General features: G+C 43.0%; 1 protein-coding gene across 8 annotated transcripts in view; it reads right to left on the bottom strand.

Moving 5' to 3' along the window:
* Positions 1-22,279, bottom strand: part of LOC105487701 (ATPase phospholipid transporting 8A1) — a 266,324-nt gene that overhangs the window by 113,866 nt on the left and 130,179 nt on the right. For all 8 annotated transcript variants that reach the window (XM_011751245.3, XM_011751247.3, XM_011751246.3 and 5 more), the window contains 2 exons: positions 7,612-7,696; positions 5,356-5,495 (listed from right to left, as the gene is read on the bottom strand). In XM_011751245.3, coding sequence (XP_011749547.1) covers positions 5,356-5,495; positions 7,612-7,696 — 225 coding nt within the window. The remainder of the gene's footprint in view (positions 1-5,355; positions 5,496-7,611; positions 7,697-22,279) is intronic.

The following is a 22,279-nucleotide window of genomic DNA, read 5'->3' as shown; positions in this document are numbered from 1 at the left end:
TATGAATATGAGACAAAACATAATTTATGTGTCTTAGAAATAAGTTAGAATAAAAGTAAATAAATTTTAACAAAGAATAGAAGCTCAGACCAAAAAGAAGTGGTATCACCCTGGCTCCTGATATATTAAAGTGACAGATCAAACGTGAGAAACATCAGAGAAACCCCTGCCAATGAAACATAAAACTTCATAATTATTCTGTTATTTACAATTCTTCTTGAGAAAATACAAAATTTTAATTTAATTAAAAAAATCTGATTTAGACCAGGCATGGTGGCTTAGCCCTGTAATCTCAGCACTTTGGGAAGCCGAGGTGGGTGGATCACGAGGTCAGGAGATCGAGACCATCCTGGCCAACATGGTGAAACCCCGTCTCTACTAAAAATACAAAAATTTGGCTAGGCGTAGTGGCGGGAGCCTGTAGTCCCAGCTACTCAGGAGGCTGAGGCAGGAGAATCGCTTGAATTCAGGAGGCAGAGGTTGCAGTGAGCCGATGCTGCATACTAGCCTGGAGACAGAGCGAGACTCCATTTAAAAAAAAAAAAAAATCTGATTTAAAAAATATAGGCTGACACTATAAGTGGTTTTCCAATCTAAAATTATGAGTTCAAATATGTTGACTACCTTTCAAAAGAATGCAGGTGAGATAAAACAGGTCAAGTTTGTTGTCTGAAAGAATGAGACTACTGTAAATTCTCTCAAGTGGTGACGAAAAGAGACTAAGAGGTGTTACTGTCCATGATACCCATTGTGAACCTGCAATTCTCCTTAGCAAAGTGGGTCCAGACAACTGAAGTATCCAATATGATAGTCCCATTTGCATTTTAACCATGTGAGCTTTCTTATTCCTGAACAAGTTAGGCCTTCCTAGTAATCAATGTCACCTCTTGATTTATTTAGTAACAGCAAAAGAAAAAACAAACGAAAAAGAAAAAGCTGTGACGGCAACTGGTGAAACAACTCTCAGCATTACAATTTTCAGAAATATCCTGAACAGCTTACCATATGAATGCAAGTATTGGAGCTCAAACAGTACAGTGTTGGAACAGAGCTGATAATTATATTTTATAGACAGATTTAAAAGTCCCAAATCCTCTCATCTCATGATGACTGTCAATAGGGATAACAATACCCGGTGGTCTTTTTCAAACTTTCCATATCCTCCTTCCCGTAGTGTGCCCTGAGAGTGAAGGCAGCACATTCTAGTACTCAGTGTGCTGGGTAGTAACATACCTGAGTGACTCAGCATCACAACCAAAGGACAAATGCCTTCTTGTATATTTTTGGTCTATTTGGATATTTTTTTCAGCTTATGCTAGGAGTTACAGTACCCAAAGGAATAAGGATTTAACTTAATCTTAAAAACTGAATTACCGGTTTGAACAAACGTCGGAGGGACAAGAGGGAGACAGCAGGGTTTAAAAGTACAGCCTTAATCCTATTGTAACATTTCCTCTTATTTTGTACTAAAATATTATTTTGGGAAAAACTTTACAAATCTTTTATATTTTGAATGTTGTGAATGTAATACTACCATTAATGTGGCAATGACATATCAATTCAAATATGTTCAGAAACAGCTTGCATATGGGCACAATGATGTTCTGATCTTTTGAGGAATTCGTTTTCTAAAAAGTCCACATACAAACGTAATATATGGTTTTCAAACTGTGCTTAGTGGATCCTGAGTCACAACAAGCCCCGCCTGGAGCACCCATGAGGGCAGGGTGGAGGCCGAGGGGAAAGCCGGTTTGGATCTCCTCTCTACTCTTCCATTCCAGCCAAAGCAGCCCTGCTTTTGTCAATTATATATATTATGATTCAGGCAGTTTGTTTGGAAAATTCTGTTCTAAAAAAAAAAGTGAAAATGACCCTCACAGTTTAAAAATTCACTGTCTGACATGGTAAGTCCAATAATGACATGCTAAGACCAATATTATGGTCTACATAAAAATGGATTCCAATCACATAAAAAATAGGTTACATAAATGGCACGTCTCAGTTAAAGTAGATAAGGAAGAAGACGATGGATGAACCCTAGGACTGTATTTGCTCAATTTAAAGCCAGGGTAACATGCTGCAAGAATCTGTGGTCTGACATGCTGAAACTTGCCTCACTAGAGTGGTTTTAATGGCAGTAAATCACAACTTCTGAACACTCATCCCAGCTGATTTTAACAAAGAATAGAATCTGAGACCAAGAAAGAAGTGATATAACTCTGGCTCTCTATATTAAAAATCCTACAGTCCTCCTATGATTGCAGTTAATGGAAACACTTCAGAAAAACAGCTTGGTCACAAAGATCCCTGTGTTATTTTATCTTTTTTTTTTTTTTTAATTTTATTATTACTTTTTTTTAACTTTGAGACAGGGTCTCACTCTGTCACCAAGGCTGGAGTGCAGTGGTACTTTCACAGCTCCCTGCAGCCTTAGCCTCTCGGGCTCAGGCAATTCTCCCTGCCTCAGCCTCCTGAGCAGCTGGGACCACAGGTGCATGCTACCATATCCAGCTAATTTTTAAAAATTATTTGTAGAGAGAGCGTCTCCCCCTATGTTTGCCCAGGCTGGTCTCAAACTCCTGGGCTCAATGATCCTCCCACCTTGGCCTCCCAGAATACTGGGATTACAGGTGTGAGCCATCACATCTGGTCTATTTTGTCTATTCTTTTTCCCTAAAAAGATGTCCGCTCTCCTCTAACTGGTAAAATAATCCTTGGAGGCCCATTTCAAAAGTTACCACCTCTCCAAAAGCTTCCTTCGGATCAAATTTGTGGGTCACCTTTCTGGGTTCCTCAAGATTTCTTCATTTGGGGGATTTGCTCAGACTGTGGTACCCAGAGGGCCGTGGTCTCATTTGCCTGTGCATGAGCATGTAAACATGAACTGCTTGATGAAAGTTATTTAAATGGATCACCAAATGAAGCTCCGGTTTCAGAAGTAGAGATGGACACAGAATTAGTCTTCATTTGGAGCAGGCTGGCTGAGTAAATGACCCAATCTCTTAATCTTTCTGGATCTTAGATTTTCAACAATAGAGGCATGGCTTACTATGAAGTAAAGACAAATTAGTTATAAGTTCCCGTTTTCATGTATTTTGGGTAAAAAGCAGTCATAAAGGAGGTTTCTGTCATCTGTAAACTATACGTAGTTTATATAGATGCATATAGACACATATATAGATGTATGTGTATATGTGTATACACACCCCCCCCCCACTTTTAATGGATTGCCTGTCAACTTAAATTTTAATGTAGCTCATGATCGCCATCTGCTGGGAAAACGTTGAACATCTATTTCAGTTAAAAGCTGGAGGTTGCAAGGCTTTTTAATCAGTTATTAAAAGAACAAGAACCATAACTGTTAAACCTAGAAAATTTAATCTATAAAAAACTCTAGGACATCCAGAGAGTAAGGATATTAGGTACATTAAACATTCAACTCTAGAACTGAAGTTGTGCTTCAAGTGGAAACAATGTAATATGTTTAGAATCCATTTTCAAATATATATTTTTTATTCTGACTTATTACATATTAATTCTGTCTCATGAGGATGGGAGGCAAGGCTGCCTTACATTCAGAGACAGGAAAAAAATCATTTCCAAACTGGATTTTTTTTTTAATTCTTAAAAGAGTAAGGGAAGCAAAGATTAAAAATCAATAGCACTAATGCTTTAAGATATGTGACTTTAGCTGGGCAGATTAAAAGAGATTATGATTATGGCTTCAGATTATTTTATTTCACTACATAAATACCCCAAAGACATAATCATATATAAATATGTTAGGAAGTGGAGAGAGAGAATGTGGAGGGAGGGAGTGGGGAGGGAAGGAGTGTGGAAGATAGGCGAGAGAGACATTGAAATAAGTCAGTTGATAACAAGCCCCCTCGTGTGTGTATACCTATAAAATTTAGGGTGGGAGTATCATCCTGGAAGACACCATACATGTTATCGCATGTCTTCTTATAAATAAGCAGAATAAAAAGTTAAGTTCAAATATAAGGAGGAGATATCTAGATATATCTACATATCTATCTCTATATACACAGGTATGATATATGTGAGCTTATATTTATATTTAGGGATCTTCCCCTTACAAAATATAAAGGCTATATGAGAAACAACCACCTTCCATAAAAAGTGATAATCTGTTGAGGAGACAGGAGACCAATATCTCGAGTTGCATATGGCGACCTTGTGGAATAAAGAAAACCATCTGCAGCTAGAACATGGTATCCCCATACTACATAAAGGGAGGGGATGTGAGAAGCAGAGGGGAAAATAGTCCAGGGAGGTACTGGTAACACTAGCCACTTCTCAAGACAGAGGCACGAGGAAGTACACAGTTTGATAGAGAGGAAAGAAGAACAAAGTATCAGTCTTTACTTACCTGGAGAAAAGATCAAGTAAACTGCAGTGGACAGGCTAGTTTGATTCTATGCAACACAAACATGAGTGCTATTGAAGAGTTATCTAGTGGCAAGCTCGAGGTTAGAATGAAGACACTTGAGTGATTCAGAGGATGAATACTGGAGGAAGAGTGAGGATTCTGGCTCCCCCTGTTAGGAGCTGTGTACTCTCAGCCAAATTACTTAACCTCTCTGTTACCTTGGATTCTTCATCTATGAGATAGGAATAATTAGCATCTGAAAGGGATGTTGTGAGGACTGACTAGATTAATAGATGAAAGTGCTATGAACAGCACCTGGCACACAGCAAGTGCTACACAAAAATGTTTTCCTAATTAAGGAAGCAAGATTCTTGCTATTTATACAGTATCAATCAAAATGTATCCGTCACTTTCTGGCTTAATAGCCTTGGTTTCCTTATCTGTAAAATGAGAACTTTTACAGCTGTCACAGAAATAATACAGGTGTATGTTTGTCACAATGACTGGGCAAGTGTAAGCACTGGATTACTCTCTTATATATTATTATCAGCTATGCAAGCTGTGTGATTACAGTACTATTTTACATTGCATTGCATATTATATTATTAACTCAAAGTACACATGTCATGTATGTAATGTGTGAGTGTATGTGGGGGCATGTTCCATATCCTCAGAGATCCAGAAACTGAAACATGTTGGCAAGGAGATTGCTAGACTGGCCAAACCTTGATCCAAAATTGTGTAAAGGGTGAAGATCTACACAAAGTAATATCTAACCCCAAAGACTTCTCAGCAACATTTTAACGCATATTAAGATTTGTTAATGCTTAGATGATGAGAGGGTATTCAGTAGTGAATGGTAGGTCAAAAGATATTTTAACTTTTATTCCATTGGTTCCTTGAATAAAGATCGAAACTCTCTGGAAACCAAACCCCCTGTACGATCAACAGAATCATCCACGTACCTTTTCAATCAACTCGTAGCTCTCTTCGAGTTTGAGCAGCCTGTTCTGCACGGATGTAGATGCTCGCTGATAGACTGCTCGCCACTCCTGAAAGTTGCTCTCTGAAATCTCAGCCACAGCAAAACATAAAGTTCTTAACCCTGAAAAAGGTAGCATACATCACCCCAACACACCAAAGAAAATTTTATTCAGAAGTCTGAGGTTTCTGTTTTTACTTCACAAAGTCTCACTTTGAAAAAAGTGATTCCATACAAACAATATGCTGAAGTCCAATTAAATTATGACAAAAACTTAGTATAAATAGTAGATTAATGTTCCCCTGGTCTTTAAAATTGGTACCCTGCTTCCAATTCCCAACCCTTTTAATCCATCTTCCATGCCTAGTGTGGCATTTCTAAAATCCTAATCTTATCAAGCAATTCTTTTGCTTCGAATCTTCCAATTTTTCCCCAGGACAAAATTTAAGCCCCAAAGTACGGCTTATACATGTTTCATCAGGTGCCTTCACTCTCATTCCCTGCAATTCACTTCCCACACACAGGGGTCTTTGCACATGCTGGTAACTTTTTCTCCATTCTGCTTTTCCCAATGACTGCCCATTGTCTGCCTTGCAAGTAGTTTAAGACTCAGATCTGAAAATCATCTCTTTGACGCACTCTCCTCTCACCCAGATGCCAAAGGCAGAAACACTCCTATGGCGTGAGTGACAATGTTTTAGACTTTTTCTTGTGTCTCCTCTATTAAAGCACTTGGAAAGCAGGGACCCAGAGTGCTTCAGAGTAACTCAGTACCAAGCATAGTGGCTGCCTTTTTATAGTGGCCTCACAGATGTTTACGAAGGAAGAGAGACCCCGGTGGGGTCTACTGGGAAAGCCACCTTCCTCTTACTAGGATATATGACTGCATTTATTACTATTCTTTGTCATCACAAATCTGTAGTTTAAAAGTCTAAGTGTAGTTGAGGGATAGTGGCAAAAAAGAACTGCCAGCAGATATACTCCAGGAAAACAATCAAAGCTGATATTTACAGTGACCCGCCCCTGTGCCTGGTGCCTGCCAATTTCATAACTCACATCTCTCTCAGCCAGAAAAAAGTAGATGGATTGGAAGAAAGGAGAAGCCAAAGCACTTGTCAGCTATGCAAGGAAGCAGTTACTTAGGTTCGCAAGAAGACACCGCCCTCACTCCAGGTCATTTAATTCTTAGAATGACTAGGACCAGATGCTAGGCTTAGTGATCTCAAGACAAAATGTGTCGAAGGGAACATGTCAGAAGTAAGAAGCAAGGAACATACAAAGTTCCCAGAGAACTCTACCTTCCAAGAAAGGGTGGTCTATTGCCAGATCACTGAGAGTGGAACTCAAATCTTTGGGGCCATCTTAGGACATGTTTTTCTCTCTTGAAAACTTGGCTGGAAAACTTACTGGAGGGTAGTCATGGGGAGAAGTGTAATCTGGTCCAGGGCCAGAAAGAATAGGGTGGAGGTGTGGGCCAAACCATTAAAATCTAAGAGTGGAGTATCTTTAACATCACATCCAGAGAGGAGAAAGATGCTCTCAGTTCTCCTCCAAAACAAAAAGAATCTGTGTTGTATGCTGGGTAGGTTGTATCTGTCAAGGTCTGAGGCTGGGCCTTAAGGAATCTGAATTCTATGAATATGTATGTTTCCATGCTTTTACATTTTGAAGAACTGTACAGAGGTTTTTCAAAAGCCATCTTATTTTTTGTTTGTTTTGGCTTTTGTTTTTGCCTAGTGTTTTAAAAAACATTCCTATCTTTTGTCTGCCTGAGTTAACAGGAAAAAAGTATTTGATCAGGTCAGTTTGGTGCCACTGGCAACAGTTCCAGCTGAAACAGATAGGAGTGAAAACTGAGACTGGAGATTTAGATTCAGCTATAACTACCATTGTCAAGTATGAGATAAGACTCTACAAATTCTTGTTGTAACTGACTCTCATGTTTAACAACCCTTGCTGCCTTTCATCTAACCTAGATCCTCTCTCTAGACTAGGTACTGCTTTGCCTTGCACATAATATATTTCAGGAGGACAGAGAGACAGGGCGAAGCTTGATTATCTTATTTTGCATTCTCAGGCTTCACACAGAGCCTGGCTTGTGGTAGGGGCTCTCTCTATTGAGTTGCAATACACTGAATAACAATTTTAATAGCTATATAAGTTTTTAATAGAAAGTCTTGAGTTGAAATATATGATTTCCTTTTATTTTAATCATGCTTTATTGCTGAATTACACTTACCTTCTGTAGCAAACTGCTCTAAATGTTTCAGGGTAATTTCTTTGTATTTTGATGTCTCTGCCAGTCGATCATAAATTACAGTGTCCTGGAAAACAGACAGAGGATAAAATGACTTAATTAAGCATTCTGAGTTTAATAAAGTTGATGTTGGTAACAACAGTAGTAGGAAATCAGTGTAACAACCACCAATCTCTTTTAGCATTCATTTTAAAGAACAAAGTATTTTTGTCTAATAATACTATTTCCCTAGTGACATTAATAAGTCTCTAGTCTTGCATCTTCATCTTTCCTCTTTCTGAATAAAATTGTAGTTATTCCCATGTTCGTATCTCATATTCTACTTCACTTACCTTCCACATGCTGCAAGATCTACCCCAACCCAGATGGTTTTCCAGGACACCTTCATAGGTGTTCATAGCTGCTGCAAGGAAGAACGGTCCAGCACTCAAGTAAGTTTGGGAAACACTGGACTGAGCAAAGCAACAGAGCTTGTCTTGCTGCAACAATCCTTGGGGGCTTTAAAATGCCAGTGTGCACAGTGGATCTTGAAGGGGCTACATGATATGTGCCCCAAACTCGTTGAACCACAGAACTTTTTAGGGTTTAGAGCATGTTTATGGGACCAGTGCTCACGGAAGAACAAACTTTAAGAAATACAGGACTAAATCCACTGAAAGGGCCAGTGGATATTGTGGGGAGAACCTTGGACAAATCTCGAAATGCCTTAAATAGCCATATATTTCTGATTGTGTCACTTTAGCTTTAAGACTCAGTTTACTTAATCTGTAAAATTTGGTTACCGGATTATGTTTAAAGTTCTTTTCAGCTTTAACTTCACGTACCACTTATGCTTCTCTAGTTTTTGCTCTTTTATAAATTGCCTATTATTCTTTTAGTTATTATCCAGCTTTGGTTTAGTGCTTTAAGAATTTTCGTATTCAACCTTCATGGTTTTATTAGACCAGGAAAAAATAAATCATTTATCTGCAATTACTCTCTCAGTGGTATTACCCATTTTGGGGTCTCCAGTCTCAGGGCTGATATTTGGAAGCAGACTAATGGAGTATGATTTAGAACCCTTGAGAGAAACAGAACTTAGTGACCTCAGAACAGATGGAGTATTCCAAGCTGCAATTATGAATTTCTTTTCATTTTTTCAGTGATGGAATAGGAAGGGGGGCAAAGCAAAAGGAAATGATAGCTTCCCCTCATGGCTCCTTTCTGAGAATGAGAAGAATAATTTGTAAATTCTTCTCTTAAGAAGAATTAAATTTTAAAATAATATTTTCAATGATATTAATACAGTCCACTCGAAAACTAAGAAAATATTTGAAAACACTAAAATCATGAAAACAAGTGATAAGTAATATAGTTAAAAGGATTAAATTATGTAGTGTATCCAACCGTTCTAGTGGAAGAAGTTGATGTTTAGAATGGGAAAAATTAATTTTCTACCTTCTTTATAGTGTTGAGAAAAAGCAGAAGAAAGATGTGGCCTTCTGCATGAAATGTATAGTATGTTTTTAAAACAACAATCGCAATCGGCTGGCCATGCCTATACGTGAAAAATGAATAAACACTGTGATGGTTAATACTGAGTGTCAACTTGATTGGATTGAAGGATGTGGTGTGTCTGTGAGGGTGTTACCAAAGGAGATTAACATCTGAGTCAGTGGGCTCCGGAAGGCAGACCCACCCTTAATCTGGGTGGGCACAATCTAGTCACCTGCCAGCGAATATAAAGCAGGCAGAAAAACATGAAATGGCAAGACCGGCCTAGCCTCCCAGCCTACATCTCTCTCCTGTGCTTCCTGCCCGGGAACATCGGACTCCAAGTTCTTCAGTTTTGGAACTTGGACTGGCTCTCCTTGCTCCTCAGCCTGCAGGTCCCACGGCCTATTGTGGGACCTTGTGATTGTGTGAGTTAATGCTTAATAAATTCCCCTTTATATATATGTATTTATTCTATTAGTTCTGTCCCTCTAGAGAAGCTTAATACAGATTTTGGTACCAAGAGTGGTTCTAGAGGAACAGAATATTAAGATGGAGTTCTTTCATTCGTTTTGGAGTTTCTGGCTGCTTAATATGATTAGACCCCAAAATGCTAAGGACTCTACTTCTAGTAGTATGCAGAACACTGATAGTCCTTGGCGTAAACTGTTCGGAGAATTATGTAAAATAAATGCATTTGACATTCCTGATTCTTCGTTCATGAGAGGCAATGAGTTTAGTGACTCTAAACATAATACCTTTGGCCATGTGTGGAGAACCAAGGAACATAATGAAGCTGGTTGGTTGCTCCTAAGTTCAGTGGACAAAGTAATGAAAGAAAATGATGAACTCAGGGATTCTATCTCCTGGCTTCAGAAGCAGATACTGAGTCTCAAATCTGCTAAGATTGCCCTGAGTGAGAGTCTTATCTCCTGCAGGGAAAGAGCTGAAGTTGTGGAAAAATAGACACAAGCTGTTATCATGCGAGTGGCTGACCTGCAAGGAAAGATGCATGAACAGCCTCTACAGGTGTCTACTATTAAAGTGAGGGCATTGATTGGAAAAGAATGGGATCCTGCAGGGACATGTGAGAGGACCCTGATGAAGCTGGGGACACTGAATTTGTAAACTCTGATGAACCTTTTTTTGCCAGAAGTAACAGCTTCCCCATTTCCAGGAGTGGCAACATCCCCTCTCTGAACCCTCTCAGCCATCAGCCTTTCCACCTCTGTCTGAGAAGATAAACCCTGTGCTGCCTGCGGTAACAATGATGTCCTGCCCTGAGGCAGTTGCCAGGCAAGATGATGTTGATTCTCTTCAGGAGCCACCCCCAACACCCCTGTTTGCTTCTAGACTATAACTAGACTAAAGTCCCAGTGGGCCCCTGGAGGTGAGGATGAGAGTATGACTCATAGTAGATGTGCTACACTAAAAAAGAATTGCCTGAGTTTTCAAACTTATATAAGCAGAAAACTTCTAGGTCAAACGGATAAAAGACTAATTTGAATTACAAAAACCGAGCATCACAGCCCCTCAATCAATTTCCAAACTTGAGCCAGTTTACAGACCCAGAACCCCCTGAATGAAGGGGAGGCTGGGTCCCCTTGAAAAAAGACCCCACTGCATTACCGACAATTTATGCTGTTAATCGTTCTCCCATCCTTCCCCAAAGAGACCTCTGGCCTTTTACCAGGGTAACTGTGCACTGGGGAAAGGGAAATGATCAGACATTTTGGGGACTACTGAACACTGGCTCTGAGATGATGATGATTCCAGGGGACCCAAAATGTCACCGTGGTCCTCCAGTTAAAAGTAGGGGCTTATGGAGGTCAGGTAATTAATGGAGTTTTAGCTCAGCTCCGACTTAGAGTGAGTCCAGTGGGTCTCCAGGCTCATCCTGTGGTCATTTCCCTGGTGCCAGAACTCATAATTGGCATAGACATACTTGGCAGCTAGCAGAATCCCCACACTGGCTCCCTGACTGGTAGAGTGAGTGCTATTATGGTGGGAAAGGCCAAACGGAAGCCATTAGAGCTGCCTCTACCTAGAAAAATAGTAAATCAAAAATGGTATCACATCCCTGGAGGGACTGCAGAGATTAGTGCCACCATCAAGGACTTGAAAGACGAAAGGGTGGTGAATCACCACCACCCCCATTCAACTCTCCCATTTGGCCTGTGCAGAAGACAGATGGATCTTTGGGGAATGATCTGTGGATTACCATTAGCTTAACCAAGGGGCGACTCCAATTGCAGCTGCTGTACCAGATGTGGTTTCATTGCTTGAGCAAATTAACACATCTCCTTGTACCTGGTATGCAGCCACTGACTTGGCAAATTCCTTTTTCTTCACTCCTGCCCATAATTTGCCTTCAATTACCTTTGCTGTTCTAACTCAGGAGTATATCAACCCTCTGGTTTTGTGTCATGATCTTATTCAGAAAGCCCTGATTGCTTTTCATTTCCAGAAGATATCACAGTGGTCCATCACACTGATGACATACTGATTGCATCCAGTGAGCAGGGTGTAGCAAACACAGTGGACTTACTGGTGAGACATTTGCACGCCAGAGGATGGGAAATAAACCTAACTAAAATTAAGGGACCCTCTACCTCAGTAAAATTTCTAGGGGTCCAGTGGTGTGGGGATTGTTGAGATATTCCTTCTAAGGTGAAGGATAAGTTGTTGCATTTGGCCCCTCCTACAGTGAAAGGCACAATGCCTACTCGGCTTATTTGGATTTTAGAGGCATCACATTCCTTATTTGGGTGTGTTACTCTGGCCCATTTATCAAGTGACCCAGAAGGCTGCCAGTTTTGAGTTTTGAGTGGGGTCCAGAACAGGAGACAGGTCCTGTATGAGCTGCTCTGCCACATGACCCAGCAGATCCAATGGTGTTTGAGGTGTCAGTGGCAGATGGGGATGCTGTTTGGAGCCTTTGGCAGGCCCCCATAGGTGAATCACGGCGGAGGCATCTCGGATTTTGGAGCAAGGCCCTGCCATAATCTGTAGGTAACTACTCTCCTTTTGAAGGACAGCTCTTGGCTTGTTACTGGGCTTTGGTGGAAACTGAACATTTGACCATGGGTCATCAAGTCACGGTGCGATCTGAACTGCCTATCATGAACTGGGTGCTTTCTGACCCATCTAGCCATGAAGTGGGCCGTGCACAGCAGCATTGCATCATCAAATTGAAGTGGTATATATGTGATGGGGCTTGATCAGGTCCTGAAGGCACAAGTAAGTTACGTGAGGAAGTGGCTCAAGTGCCCATGGTCTCCACTCCTCCCACTCTGTCTTCTCTCCCCCAGCCTGCACCAATGGCCTCATGGGGAGTTTCCCCTATGATCAGTTGACAGAGGAAGAGAAGACTAGGGCCTGGTTCACAGACAGTTCTATGCAGGCACTACTCAAAATTGGACAGCTGCAGCATGACAGTCCCTTTCTAGAACATCCCTGAATGACAGCGGTGAAGGGAAATCTTCCCAGTGGGCAGCACTTCAAGCAGTGCACCTGGTTGTGCACTTTGCATGGAAGGAAAAATGACCAGATGTGCGATTATATACTGATTCATGGGCTGTAGCCAATGATTTGGCTGGATGGTCAGGGACGTGGAAGAAGCATGACTGGAAAATTGGTTACAAAGAAATCTGGGGAAGAAGTACGCAGATGGACCTCTCTGAGTGGTCAAAAGCTGTGAAGATATTTGTATCCCATGTGAGTGCTCACCAGTGGGTGACCTCAGCAGAGGAAGATTTTAACAATCAAGTGGATAGGATGAATTGTTCTGTGGACACCACTCAGCCTCTTTCCCCAGCCACCCCTGTCATCACCCAATGGGCCCATGAACAAAGTGGCCATGGTGGCAGGGGTGGAGGTTATGCATGGGCTCAGCAACATGGACTTCTACTCACCAAGGCTGACCTGGCTACGGCCACTGCTGAACCCAATTTGCCAGCCGCAGAGACCAACACTGAGCCCTTGATATGGCACCATTCTTTGGGGTGATCAGCCAGCCACCTGGTGGCAGATTGTTGCATCATGGAAAGGGCAGAGGTTTGTCCTCACTGGAATAGACATTTACTCTTGACATGGGTTTGCCTATCCTGCACACAGTGCTTCTGCCAAGACTACCATCTGTGGACTCACAGTCTTCCACACAGTACTGCCTCTGACCAAGGCACTCACTTCACAGCTAAAGAAGTATGGCAGTGGGCTCATGCTCATGGAACTCACTGGTCTTACCATGTTTCTATCATCCTGAAGTAGCTGGATTGATAGAACGGTGGAATGGCCTTTTGAGTCACAATTACAATGCCAACTAGGTGACAACATTTTGCAGGGCGGGAGCAAAGTTCTCCAGAAGGCCGTGTATGCTCTGAATCAGTGTCCAATATATGGTACTGTTTCTCCCATAGTCAGGAGTCAGGGATCCAGGAATCAAGGTGTGGAAGTGGAAGTGGAAGTGGCACCATTACCATCACCCCTAGTGATCCACTAGCAACATATTTGCTTCCTGTTCCTGTGACATTATGTTCTGCTGGCCTAGAGGTCTTAGTTCCAGAGGGAGGAACACTGTCATCAGGAGACACAACAGTGATTCAATTAAACTGGAAGTTAAGATTACCACCTGGACACTTTGGGCTCCTCCTATCTTTAAGTCAACAGGCTGAGGAGGGAGTTACAGTGTTGGCTGGGGTGACTGACCCAGACTACCAAAATGAAATCAGTCTACTGCTCCATAATAGGGGTAGCGAAGAGTATGCATAGAATACAGGAGATCCATTAGGGTGTCTCTTAGTATTACTGCACCCTGAGATTAATGGGATCAATGGGAAACTGCAACAGCCCAATGCAGGCAGGACTACAAATGGTCCAGATCCTTCAGGAATGAAGGTTTATGTCACTCCACCAGGAAAAAACCCACAACTTGCTGAGGTGCTTGCTGAAGGCAAAGGGAATACAGAGTGGGTAGCAGAAGAAGGCAGTCATCAATACCAGTTATGACTACATGACCAGCTGCAGAAACAAGGACTAACTGTCATGAGTATTTCCTCACCAATTCCCCAGCTAACATCATATCGAATGGGGAAAAGCTGAAAGCTTTCCTCCACGAACTGGAACAAGATAAGGAAGCCCTCTTTCATCACAGCTATTCAAAACAGTACTGGAAGTCGAGGCCAGAGCAATCAGCAAGAGAAAGAAATAAAAGGAATACAAATTGGAAAAGAGGAAGTCAAATTGTTCCTCTTTGCTGATGACATGATCTTATATCTGCAAAAACCTGAAGACTCTACCAAAAAACAGATTTCAATAAACGAATTCAGTAAAGTTGCAGGATACAAAATCAATGTACGAAAATCAGTAGCACTTCTCTATACCAATAATATCTAGATAAGAAAGAAAAAAGCCAATCCCACTGACAACAGTCATAAAAAACCAGGGCCAGGTGCGGTGGCTCAGGCCTGTAATCCTAGCACTCTAGGAGGCTGAGGTGGGCATTCAAGACCTGCCTGAGCAACAAGGCGAAACCCCACCTCTACAAAAAATACAAAAAAGTCAGTCAGGTGTGGTCGTGCATGCTTGTAGTCCCAGTTACTCGGGAGTATGAGGTGGGAGGATCATGTGAACACAGGAAGTCAAGGCTGCAGTGATCATATCACTGCACTCCAGTCTGGGCAGCAGAGTGAGACCTTGTCTCAAAAAAATACACACACACACACACACACACACACACAAATACATAGGAATAAATTTAACCAAGGAGGTGAAAGATCTCTACAAGAAAAACAAAACGCTGGTATAAGAAATTGAAGGCTGGGTGTGATGGCTCATGCCTGTAATCCCAGCACATTGGGAGGCCAAGGTGGGCTAATTACCTGAGGTCGGAAGTTCAAGACCAGCCTGGCCAACATGGTGAGACCCTGTCTCTACAAAAAATACAAAAAATTAGCTGGGCATGATGGCGGGTGACTGTAATCCCAGCTACTCAGGAGGCTGAGGCAGAAGAATCACTTGAACTCAGAAGGTGGAGGTTGTCGTGAGCCGAGATTGTGCCACTGCACTCCAGACTGGGCGACAAACTCCATCTCAAAAAAAAAAAAAAAAAAGAAAAGAAAAGAAATTGAAGGTGACACACAAAAAAATGGAAAACATCCCATGCCCTACTGGACTGGAATAATATCACTAAAATGACCATATTGCCCAAAGCAATCTATAGATTCAATGCAATCCCTATCAAAATACCAATGCTGAAAATGGCAGATAGGAGGCAGGACTAACTTGCAACTCCCACTCAGATGGATGAAGCAGTGTGGAGACTCATATTGTGAACTGTCAGGCCTCTGAGCCCAAGCTAAGCCATCATATCCCCTGTGACCTGCACATATATATCCAGATGGCCTGAAGCAACTGAAGATTCACAAAAGAAGTGAAAATAGCCTTAAATGATGACATTCTACCATTGTGATTTGTTCCTGCCCCACCCTAACTGAAACGATATATTCTGCCCTGCCCTTAAGAAGGTACTTCATAATATTCGCCCCTGCCCTTAAGAATGAACTTTGTATGCCCATCCCAAAAATATAAGAACTAATGATAATCCCACCACCCTCTGCTGACTCCTTTTTCGGATTCAGCCCGCCTGCACCCAGGTGAAATAAATAGCCTTGTTGCTCACACTAAGCCTGTTTGGTGGACTCTCTTCATACGGATGTGTGTGACATTTGGTGCCAAAGACTCGGGGCAGGAGAACTCCTTTGGGAGACCGGTCCCCTGTCCTTGCCCTCACTCCATGAGGAGATCCTCCTATGACCTCAGGTCCTCAGACCAACCAGCCCAAGGAACATCTCACCAATTTCAAATCAGGTAAATGGTCTTTTCACTCTTCTCCAGTCTCTCTCGCTACCCTTCAATCTCCCTGTCCTTCCAATTCCAGTTCTTTTTCTTCTCTAGCAGAGACAAAGGAGACACACTTTATCCGTGGATCCAAAACTCCGGGGCCGGTCACGGACTCGGGAAGACAGCCTTCCCTTGGTGTTTAATCACTGTGGGGACACCTGCCTGATTATTCACCCACATTACATTGGTGTCTGATCACTGCAGGGTTGCCTGCCTTGGTCATTCACCCACATTCCCTTGGTGGCAAGTCAATTGCAGGGATGTCTGCTTTGGCTGCTCCCCACCTGCCTTCTCTGTGTCTCTACCTTTCTCTTTAAGTTTACCTCCTTCCCTATGGGCAACCTTCCACCCTCCATTCCCCCTTCTTGTGCCTTAGGCTGTGTTCTCAAGAACTTAAAACCTTATCAATTCACACCTGACCTAAAACTTAACTGCCTAATTTTCTTCTGCAATACTGCTTGGCCCCAATACAAACTTGACAGTAGTTCCAAGAGGCCAGAGAATGGCACTTTTGATTTGTCTATCCCACAAGATCTACATAATTTTTGTCAAAAAATGGGCAACTGGTCTGAGGTACCTGACGTCCAGGTATTCTGCTACACACTGGTCCCTCCCGAGTCTCTGCTCCCAATGCGACTCACCCCAAATCTTTCTTCTTTCTCTCCTGTCTGTTCCTTCAGTCTCCACCCCAAGCTCTGAGTTCTTTGAATCCTTCTTTTCTACGGACTCATCTGACCTCTCCCTTTCTCCCTAGGCTGCTCCTTGCCAGGCTGAGCCAGGTCCCAATTCTTCCTCAGCCTCTGCTCCCCCACCTTATAATCTTTCTATCACCTCCCCTCCTCACACCCGGTCTGGCTTACAGTTTCATTCTGCGACTAGCCCTCCCCAACCTGCCCAACAATTTCCTCTTAAAGAGGTGACAGGAGCTAAAGGCATAGTCAAGGTTAATGCTCCTTTTTTCTTTATGTGACCTCTCCCAAATCAGTTAGCATTTAGGCTCTTTTTAATTAAATATAAAAACCCAGCCCAGTTCATGGCACATTTGGCAACAACCCTTAGATGCTTTACCGCCCTGGACCCAGAGGGCCAGAAGGCCACCTTAATATGCATTTTATCACACAGTCAGCACCTGACATTAGAAAAAAGCTTCAAAAATTGGAATCCAGTCCTCAAACCCCACAACAGGAATTAATCAACCTCGCCTTCAAGGTGTACAATAGAGAGGAGGTAGCCAGACAGCAACACACTTCTGAGTTACAGCTACTTGCCTCTGCTGTAAGACAACCCACAACTATGTCTCCAGCATACAAAAACTTCAGAACATCCAAGCTGGGGCTCCTTCAAAACATCCTCGTGCACCTTGCTGCAAATGCCAAAAGCCTGGCCACTGGGTCTCAGAATGCCCACAGCCTGGGATTCCTCCTAAGCCGTGCCCTGTCTGTGCGGGCCCCCACTGGAGGCTGGACTGTCTGACTCACATTGTCGCCACTCCTAAAGCCCCTGGAGTCCAAACCCAACGTTCCTTGGCTGACTCCTTCTCAGATCTCCTTGGCTTAGCAGTTGAAGACTGATGCTGCCTGATCGCTTTGGAAGCCTCCTGGACCATCATGGACGCCAAGCTTTGGGTAACTCTTACAGTGGAGGGTAAGTCCATCCCCTGTTTAATTGATACGGGGGCTACCCACTCCACATTACCTTCAAGGGCCTGTTTCTCTTGCCCCCATAACTGTTGTGGGTATTGACAACCAAGCTTCAAAACCCCTTAAAACTCCCCCACTCTGGTGCCAACTAGGACAACTTTCTTTTATACACTCTTTTTTTAGTTATCCCCACCTGCCCAGTTCCCTTATTAGGCTGAGACATTTTAACCAAATTATCTGCTTTCCTGATTATTCCTGGACTATAGCCACATCTCATTGCCACCCTTCTTCGCAACCCAAAGCCTCCCTCACGTCTTCCTCTCGTATCCCCCCACCTTAACCCACAAGTATGGGACACCTTCACTTCCTCCCTGGCAACCGATCACACATCCATTACTATCCCATTAAAACCTAATCACCCTTATTCTGCTCAATGCCAGTATCCCATTCCACAACAGCTTTAAGGGGATTAAAGCCTGTTATCACTTGCCTGCTACAGCATAGGCTTCTAAAACCTATAAACTCTCCTTACAATTCTCCCATTTTACCTGTTCAAAAATTGGACAAGTCTTACAGGTTAGTTCAGGATCTGTGCCTTATCAACCAAATTGTTTTGCCTATCCACCCTGTGGTGTCCAACCCATACACTCTATTGTACTCAATACCTTCCTCCACCACACACTATTCCATTCTTGATCTTAAAGATGCTTTTTTCGCTGTTCCTCTACACCCCTCATCCCAGCCTCTGTTTGCTTTTACCTGGGGACTGACCCTGACACCCATCAGTTCCAGCAGCTTACCTGAACTGTACTGCTGCAAGGCTTCAGAGACAGCCCTCATTACTTCAGCCAAGGTCTTTCTCAAGATTTACTTTATTTCCTCCCCTCCGCTTCTCACCGTATTCAATATATTGATGACCTTCTACTTTGTAGCTCCTCCTTTGAATCTTCTCAACAAGACACCCTCCTGCTCCTTCAACATTTATTTTCCAAGGGATATTGGGTATCCCCTTCCAAAGCTCAAATTTCTTCTCCATCCATTACCTACTTCAGCATAATTTTTCATAAAAACACATGTGCTCTCCCTGCCAATCATGTCTGACTGAACTCTCAAACTCCAACCCCTTCTACAAAACAACAATTCCTTTCCTTCCTAGGCATGGTTGGATACCTGGTTTTGCCATCCTAACAAAAGCATTATATAAACTCACAAAAGGAAACCTAGGACCCCACAGATCGTAAATCCTCTCCCTACTCCACTTTCCGTTCCTTGAAGACAGCTTTAGAGACTGCTCCCGCACTAGCTCTCCCTGACTCATCCCAACACTTTTCATTACACACAGCTGAAGTGCAGGGCTGTGCAGCTGGAATTCTTACACAAGGACCAGGACTGTGCTCTGTAGCCTTTCTGTCCAAACAACTTGACCTTACTGTTTTAGGCTGGCCATCATGTCTCCATGCGGCGGCCACCACTGCCCTAATACTTTTAGAGGCCCTCAAAATCACAAACTATGCTCAACTCACTCTCTACAGTTCTCATAACTTCCAAAATCTATTTTCTTCCTCACACCTGACACGTATACCTTCTGCTCCCCTGTTCCTTTAGTTGTACTCACTCTTTGTTGAGTCTCCCACAGTTATCATTGTTCCTGGCCCAGACTTCAATCTGGCCTCCCACATTATTCCGGATACCACGCCTGACCCCCATGACTGTTATCTCTCTGATCCACCTGGCATTCATGCCATTTCCCCATATTTCCTTCTTTCATGTTCCTCACCCTGATCACACTTGGTTTATTGATGGCAGCTCCACCAGGCCTAATTTCTACTCAACAGCAAAGGCAGGCTATGCTACAGTATCTTCCACATCTATCACTGAGGCTACTGGTCTGCCCCCCTCTACTATCTCTCAGCAAGCCAAACTCATTGCCTTAACTCTGGCCCTCACTCTTGTAAAGGGAATACACATCAATATTTATACTGTGTCTAAATATGCCTTCCATATCCTGCACCACCATGCTGTTACATGGGCAGAAAGAAATTTCCTCACTATGTAAGGGTCCTCCATCATTAATGACTCTTTAATAAAAACTCTTCTTGAAGCTGCTTTACTTCCAAAGGAAGCTGGAGTCATTCACTGCAAGGGCCATCAAAAGGCATCAGATCCCATCGCTGAGGGCGCTTATGCTGACAAGGTAGCTAAAGAAGCAGCTAGTGTCCCAACTTCTGTCCCTCGTGGCCAGTTTTTCTCCTTCTCATTGGTCACTCCTATTTACTCTCCCACTGAAGTTTCCACCTATCAATCCCTCTCCACTCAAGGCATATGGTTCTTAGACCAAAAAAAAAAAAAAAAAAAAAAAAAAAAATCTTCCAGCCTCACAGGCCCATTCTATTCTGTCATCATTTCATAACCTCTTCCATGTAGGTTACAAGCTGTTAGCCCGCCTCTTAAAACCTCTCATTTCCTTTCCATTGTGAAACTCTATCCCCAGTCTGCCACTCTTGACTCCCTCTTGGAGTGGACAGATGATCTTTGCTAGGGTACACTCTAATACTTTCACCCTGATGAAGTCCTATTCTTTACTTTTATATTCACTCTTATTTTCGTTCCTGTTCTTAAGCCTCCCTATACCTCTCCCCAGCTATCTCCACCACACTATCAATCTCACTCACTCTCTCCAGCCATTTCTAATCCTTCTTTAACAAACAATTGCTGGCTTTGCATTTCTCTTTCCTCCAAAATCGCTGAGACCTCAATTTACTCACTGCTGAAAAGGAGGAATCTGTATATTTTTAAATGAAGAGTGTTGTTTTTACCTAAATCAATCTGGCCTGGTATATGACAACATAAAAAACTCAAAGATAGAGCCCAAAAACTCGTCAACCAAGCAAATAATTACGTTGAACCCCCTTGGACACTAATTGGATGTCCTGGGTACTCCCAATTCGTACTCCTTTAATACCTATTTTTCTCCTTCTTTTATTTGGACCTTGTGTCTTCTGTTTAGTTTCTCAATTCATACAAAACTGCATCCAGGTCATCACCAATAATTCCAAACGACAAATGCTCCTTCTAACAACCCCACAATATCACCCCTTACCTCAAAATCTTTCTTCAGTTTAATCTCTCCCATTGTAGGTTCCCATGCTGCTCCTAATCCCACTCGAAGCAGCCCTGAGAAACATCACCCATTATCTCTCCATACCACCCCTAAAAATTTTCGCCGCCCCAACACTTCACCACTATTTTGTTTTGTTTTTCTTATTAATATAAGAAGACAGGAATGTCAGGCCTCTCAGCCCAAGCTAAGCCATCATACCCCCGTGACCTGCATGTATACATCCAGATGGCCAAAGGCAACTGAAGATCCACAAAAGAAGTGAAAATAGCCTTAACTGATGACATTCCACCATTGTGATTTGTTCCTGCCCCACCCTAACTGATACGATATATTCTCCCCCACCCTTAAGAAGGTACTTTGTAATATTCTCCCCCACCCTTAAGAATGTACTTTGTATGCCTATCCCAAACCTATAACAACTAATGATAATCCCACCACCCTTGCTGACTCCTTTTTTGGACTCAGCCTGCCTGCACCCAGGTGAAATAAACAGTCTGTTGCTCATACAAAGCCTGTTTGGTGGACTCTCTTCACACGGACGTGCGTGACATGAACTTTTGCTCCAAGAACTACCACATGAACATACCAGGAAAGCCGAGAGAAACCACACTTTTTGAAGGAGGTAGACTGCCACTGCGGGTTTCATGGGACAGCTGAGGAACTGTGAGTCACAGCTTGCTTTCTCAGCTAGGAAGCTTGTAGCTGGGGGCAAGTTCTCAGCCTTGCTCACTGGCTGCTCAGAAATAAACTTGGTGCTGTTGGGGGTGCATGGTGGGAGTGAGACCAGCCTTTTGGGCTGCAGGCTGCATGGGTGCTGGGTCAAAGCCTATGGCTGCCAGCTTTCCCCCACTTCCCTGGTGATGTGTGTGATGCAGCAGAGGCAGCCATAATCCCCCTGGGAACATTACTCCATTGGCCTAGGAACCGCACCCCCATCCCCCACAGCAGCCTCAGCAAGTCCCACCCAAGGAGAGTCTCAGCTCAGATATGCCTGACTCTGCCCCTACCTGTTAGTTTTTGTCTACCCACCCTAGTAGCTGAAGACAAAGGACATCTCTTGGGAGCTCTATGGCTTCACCTACTGCCTGACCCTAGGGCAAGCTTGCATCCTCCCTATACTACCGCAGCTGATGAGCTCTTGAAAGTGCCACCTCCTGGCTAGAGGCCAGACAAAACAAAACCAGCTCACTTAACAAAAATACAACCTAGGACCCTCTCCGAGTCCACTTCACTCCCCTGCTACCTCCACCAAAACAGCTGAGAGACCTGAAGATGGATCATATCACAGGACTCTGTGCAGACACTTCCCAGGACCAGCCCAGAGCCTGATATCTCTGCTGGGTGGCTAGATCAAGAAGAGAAATAACAATCACTGCAGTTTGGCTCTCAGTAAGCCCCATCCCTAGAGGAAGGGGAAGAACACCAAGCCAAGGGAGTATTCCATGGGCTGAAAGAATCTAAACATTTGCCCTTGAGCCCCAGCTCTTCCCTCTGCCATAGTCTACCCAAATGAGAA

The sequence above is a fragment of the Macaca nemestrina genome, chromosome 3 (assembly GCF_043159975.1).
Source record: "Macaca nemestrina isolate mMacNem1 chromosome 3, mMacNem.hap1, whole genome shotgun sequence".
Lineage (NCBI taxonomy): Eukaryota > Metazoa > Chordata > Mammalia > Primates > Cercopithecidae > Macaca > Macaca nemestrina.
Note: the sequence above shows the minus strand (reverse complement) of the source record. Positions and strands in the feature narration are given on the sequence as shown.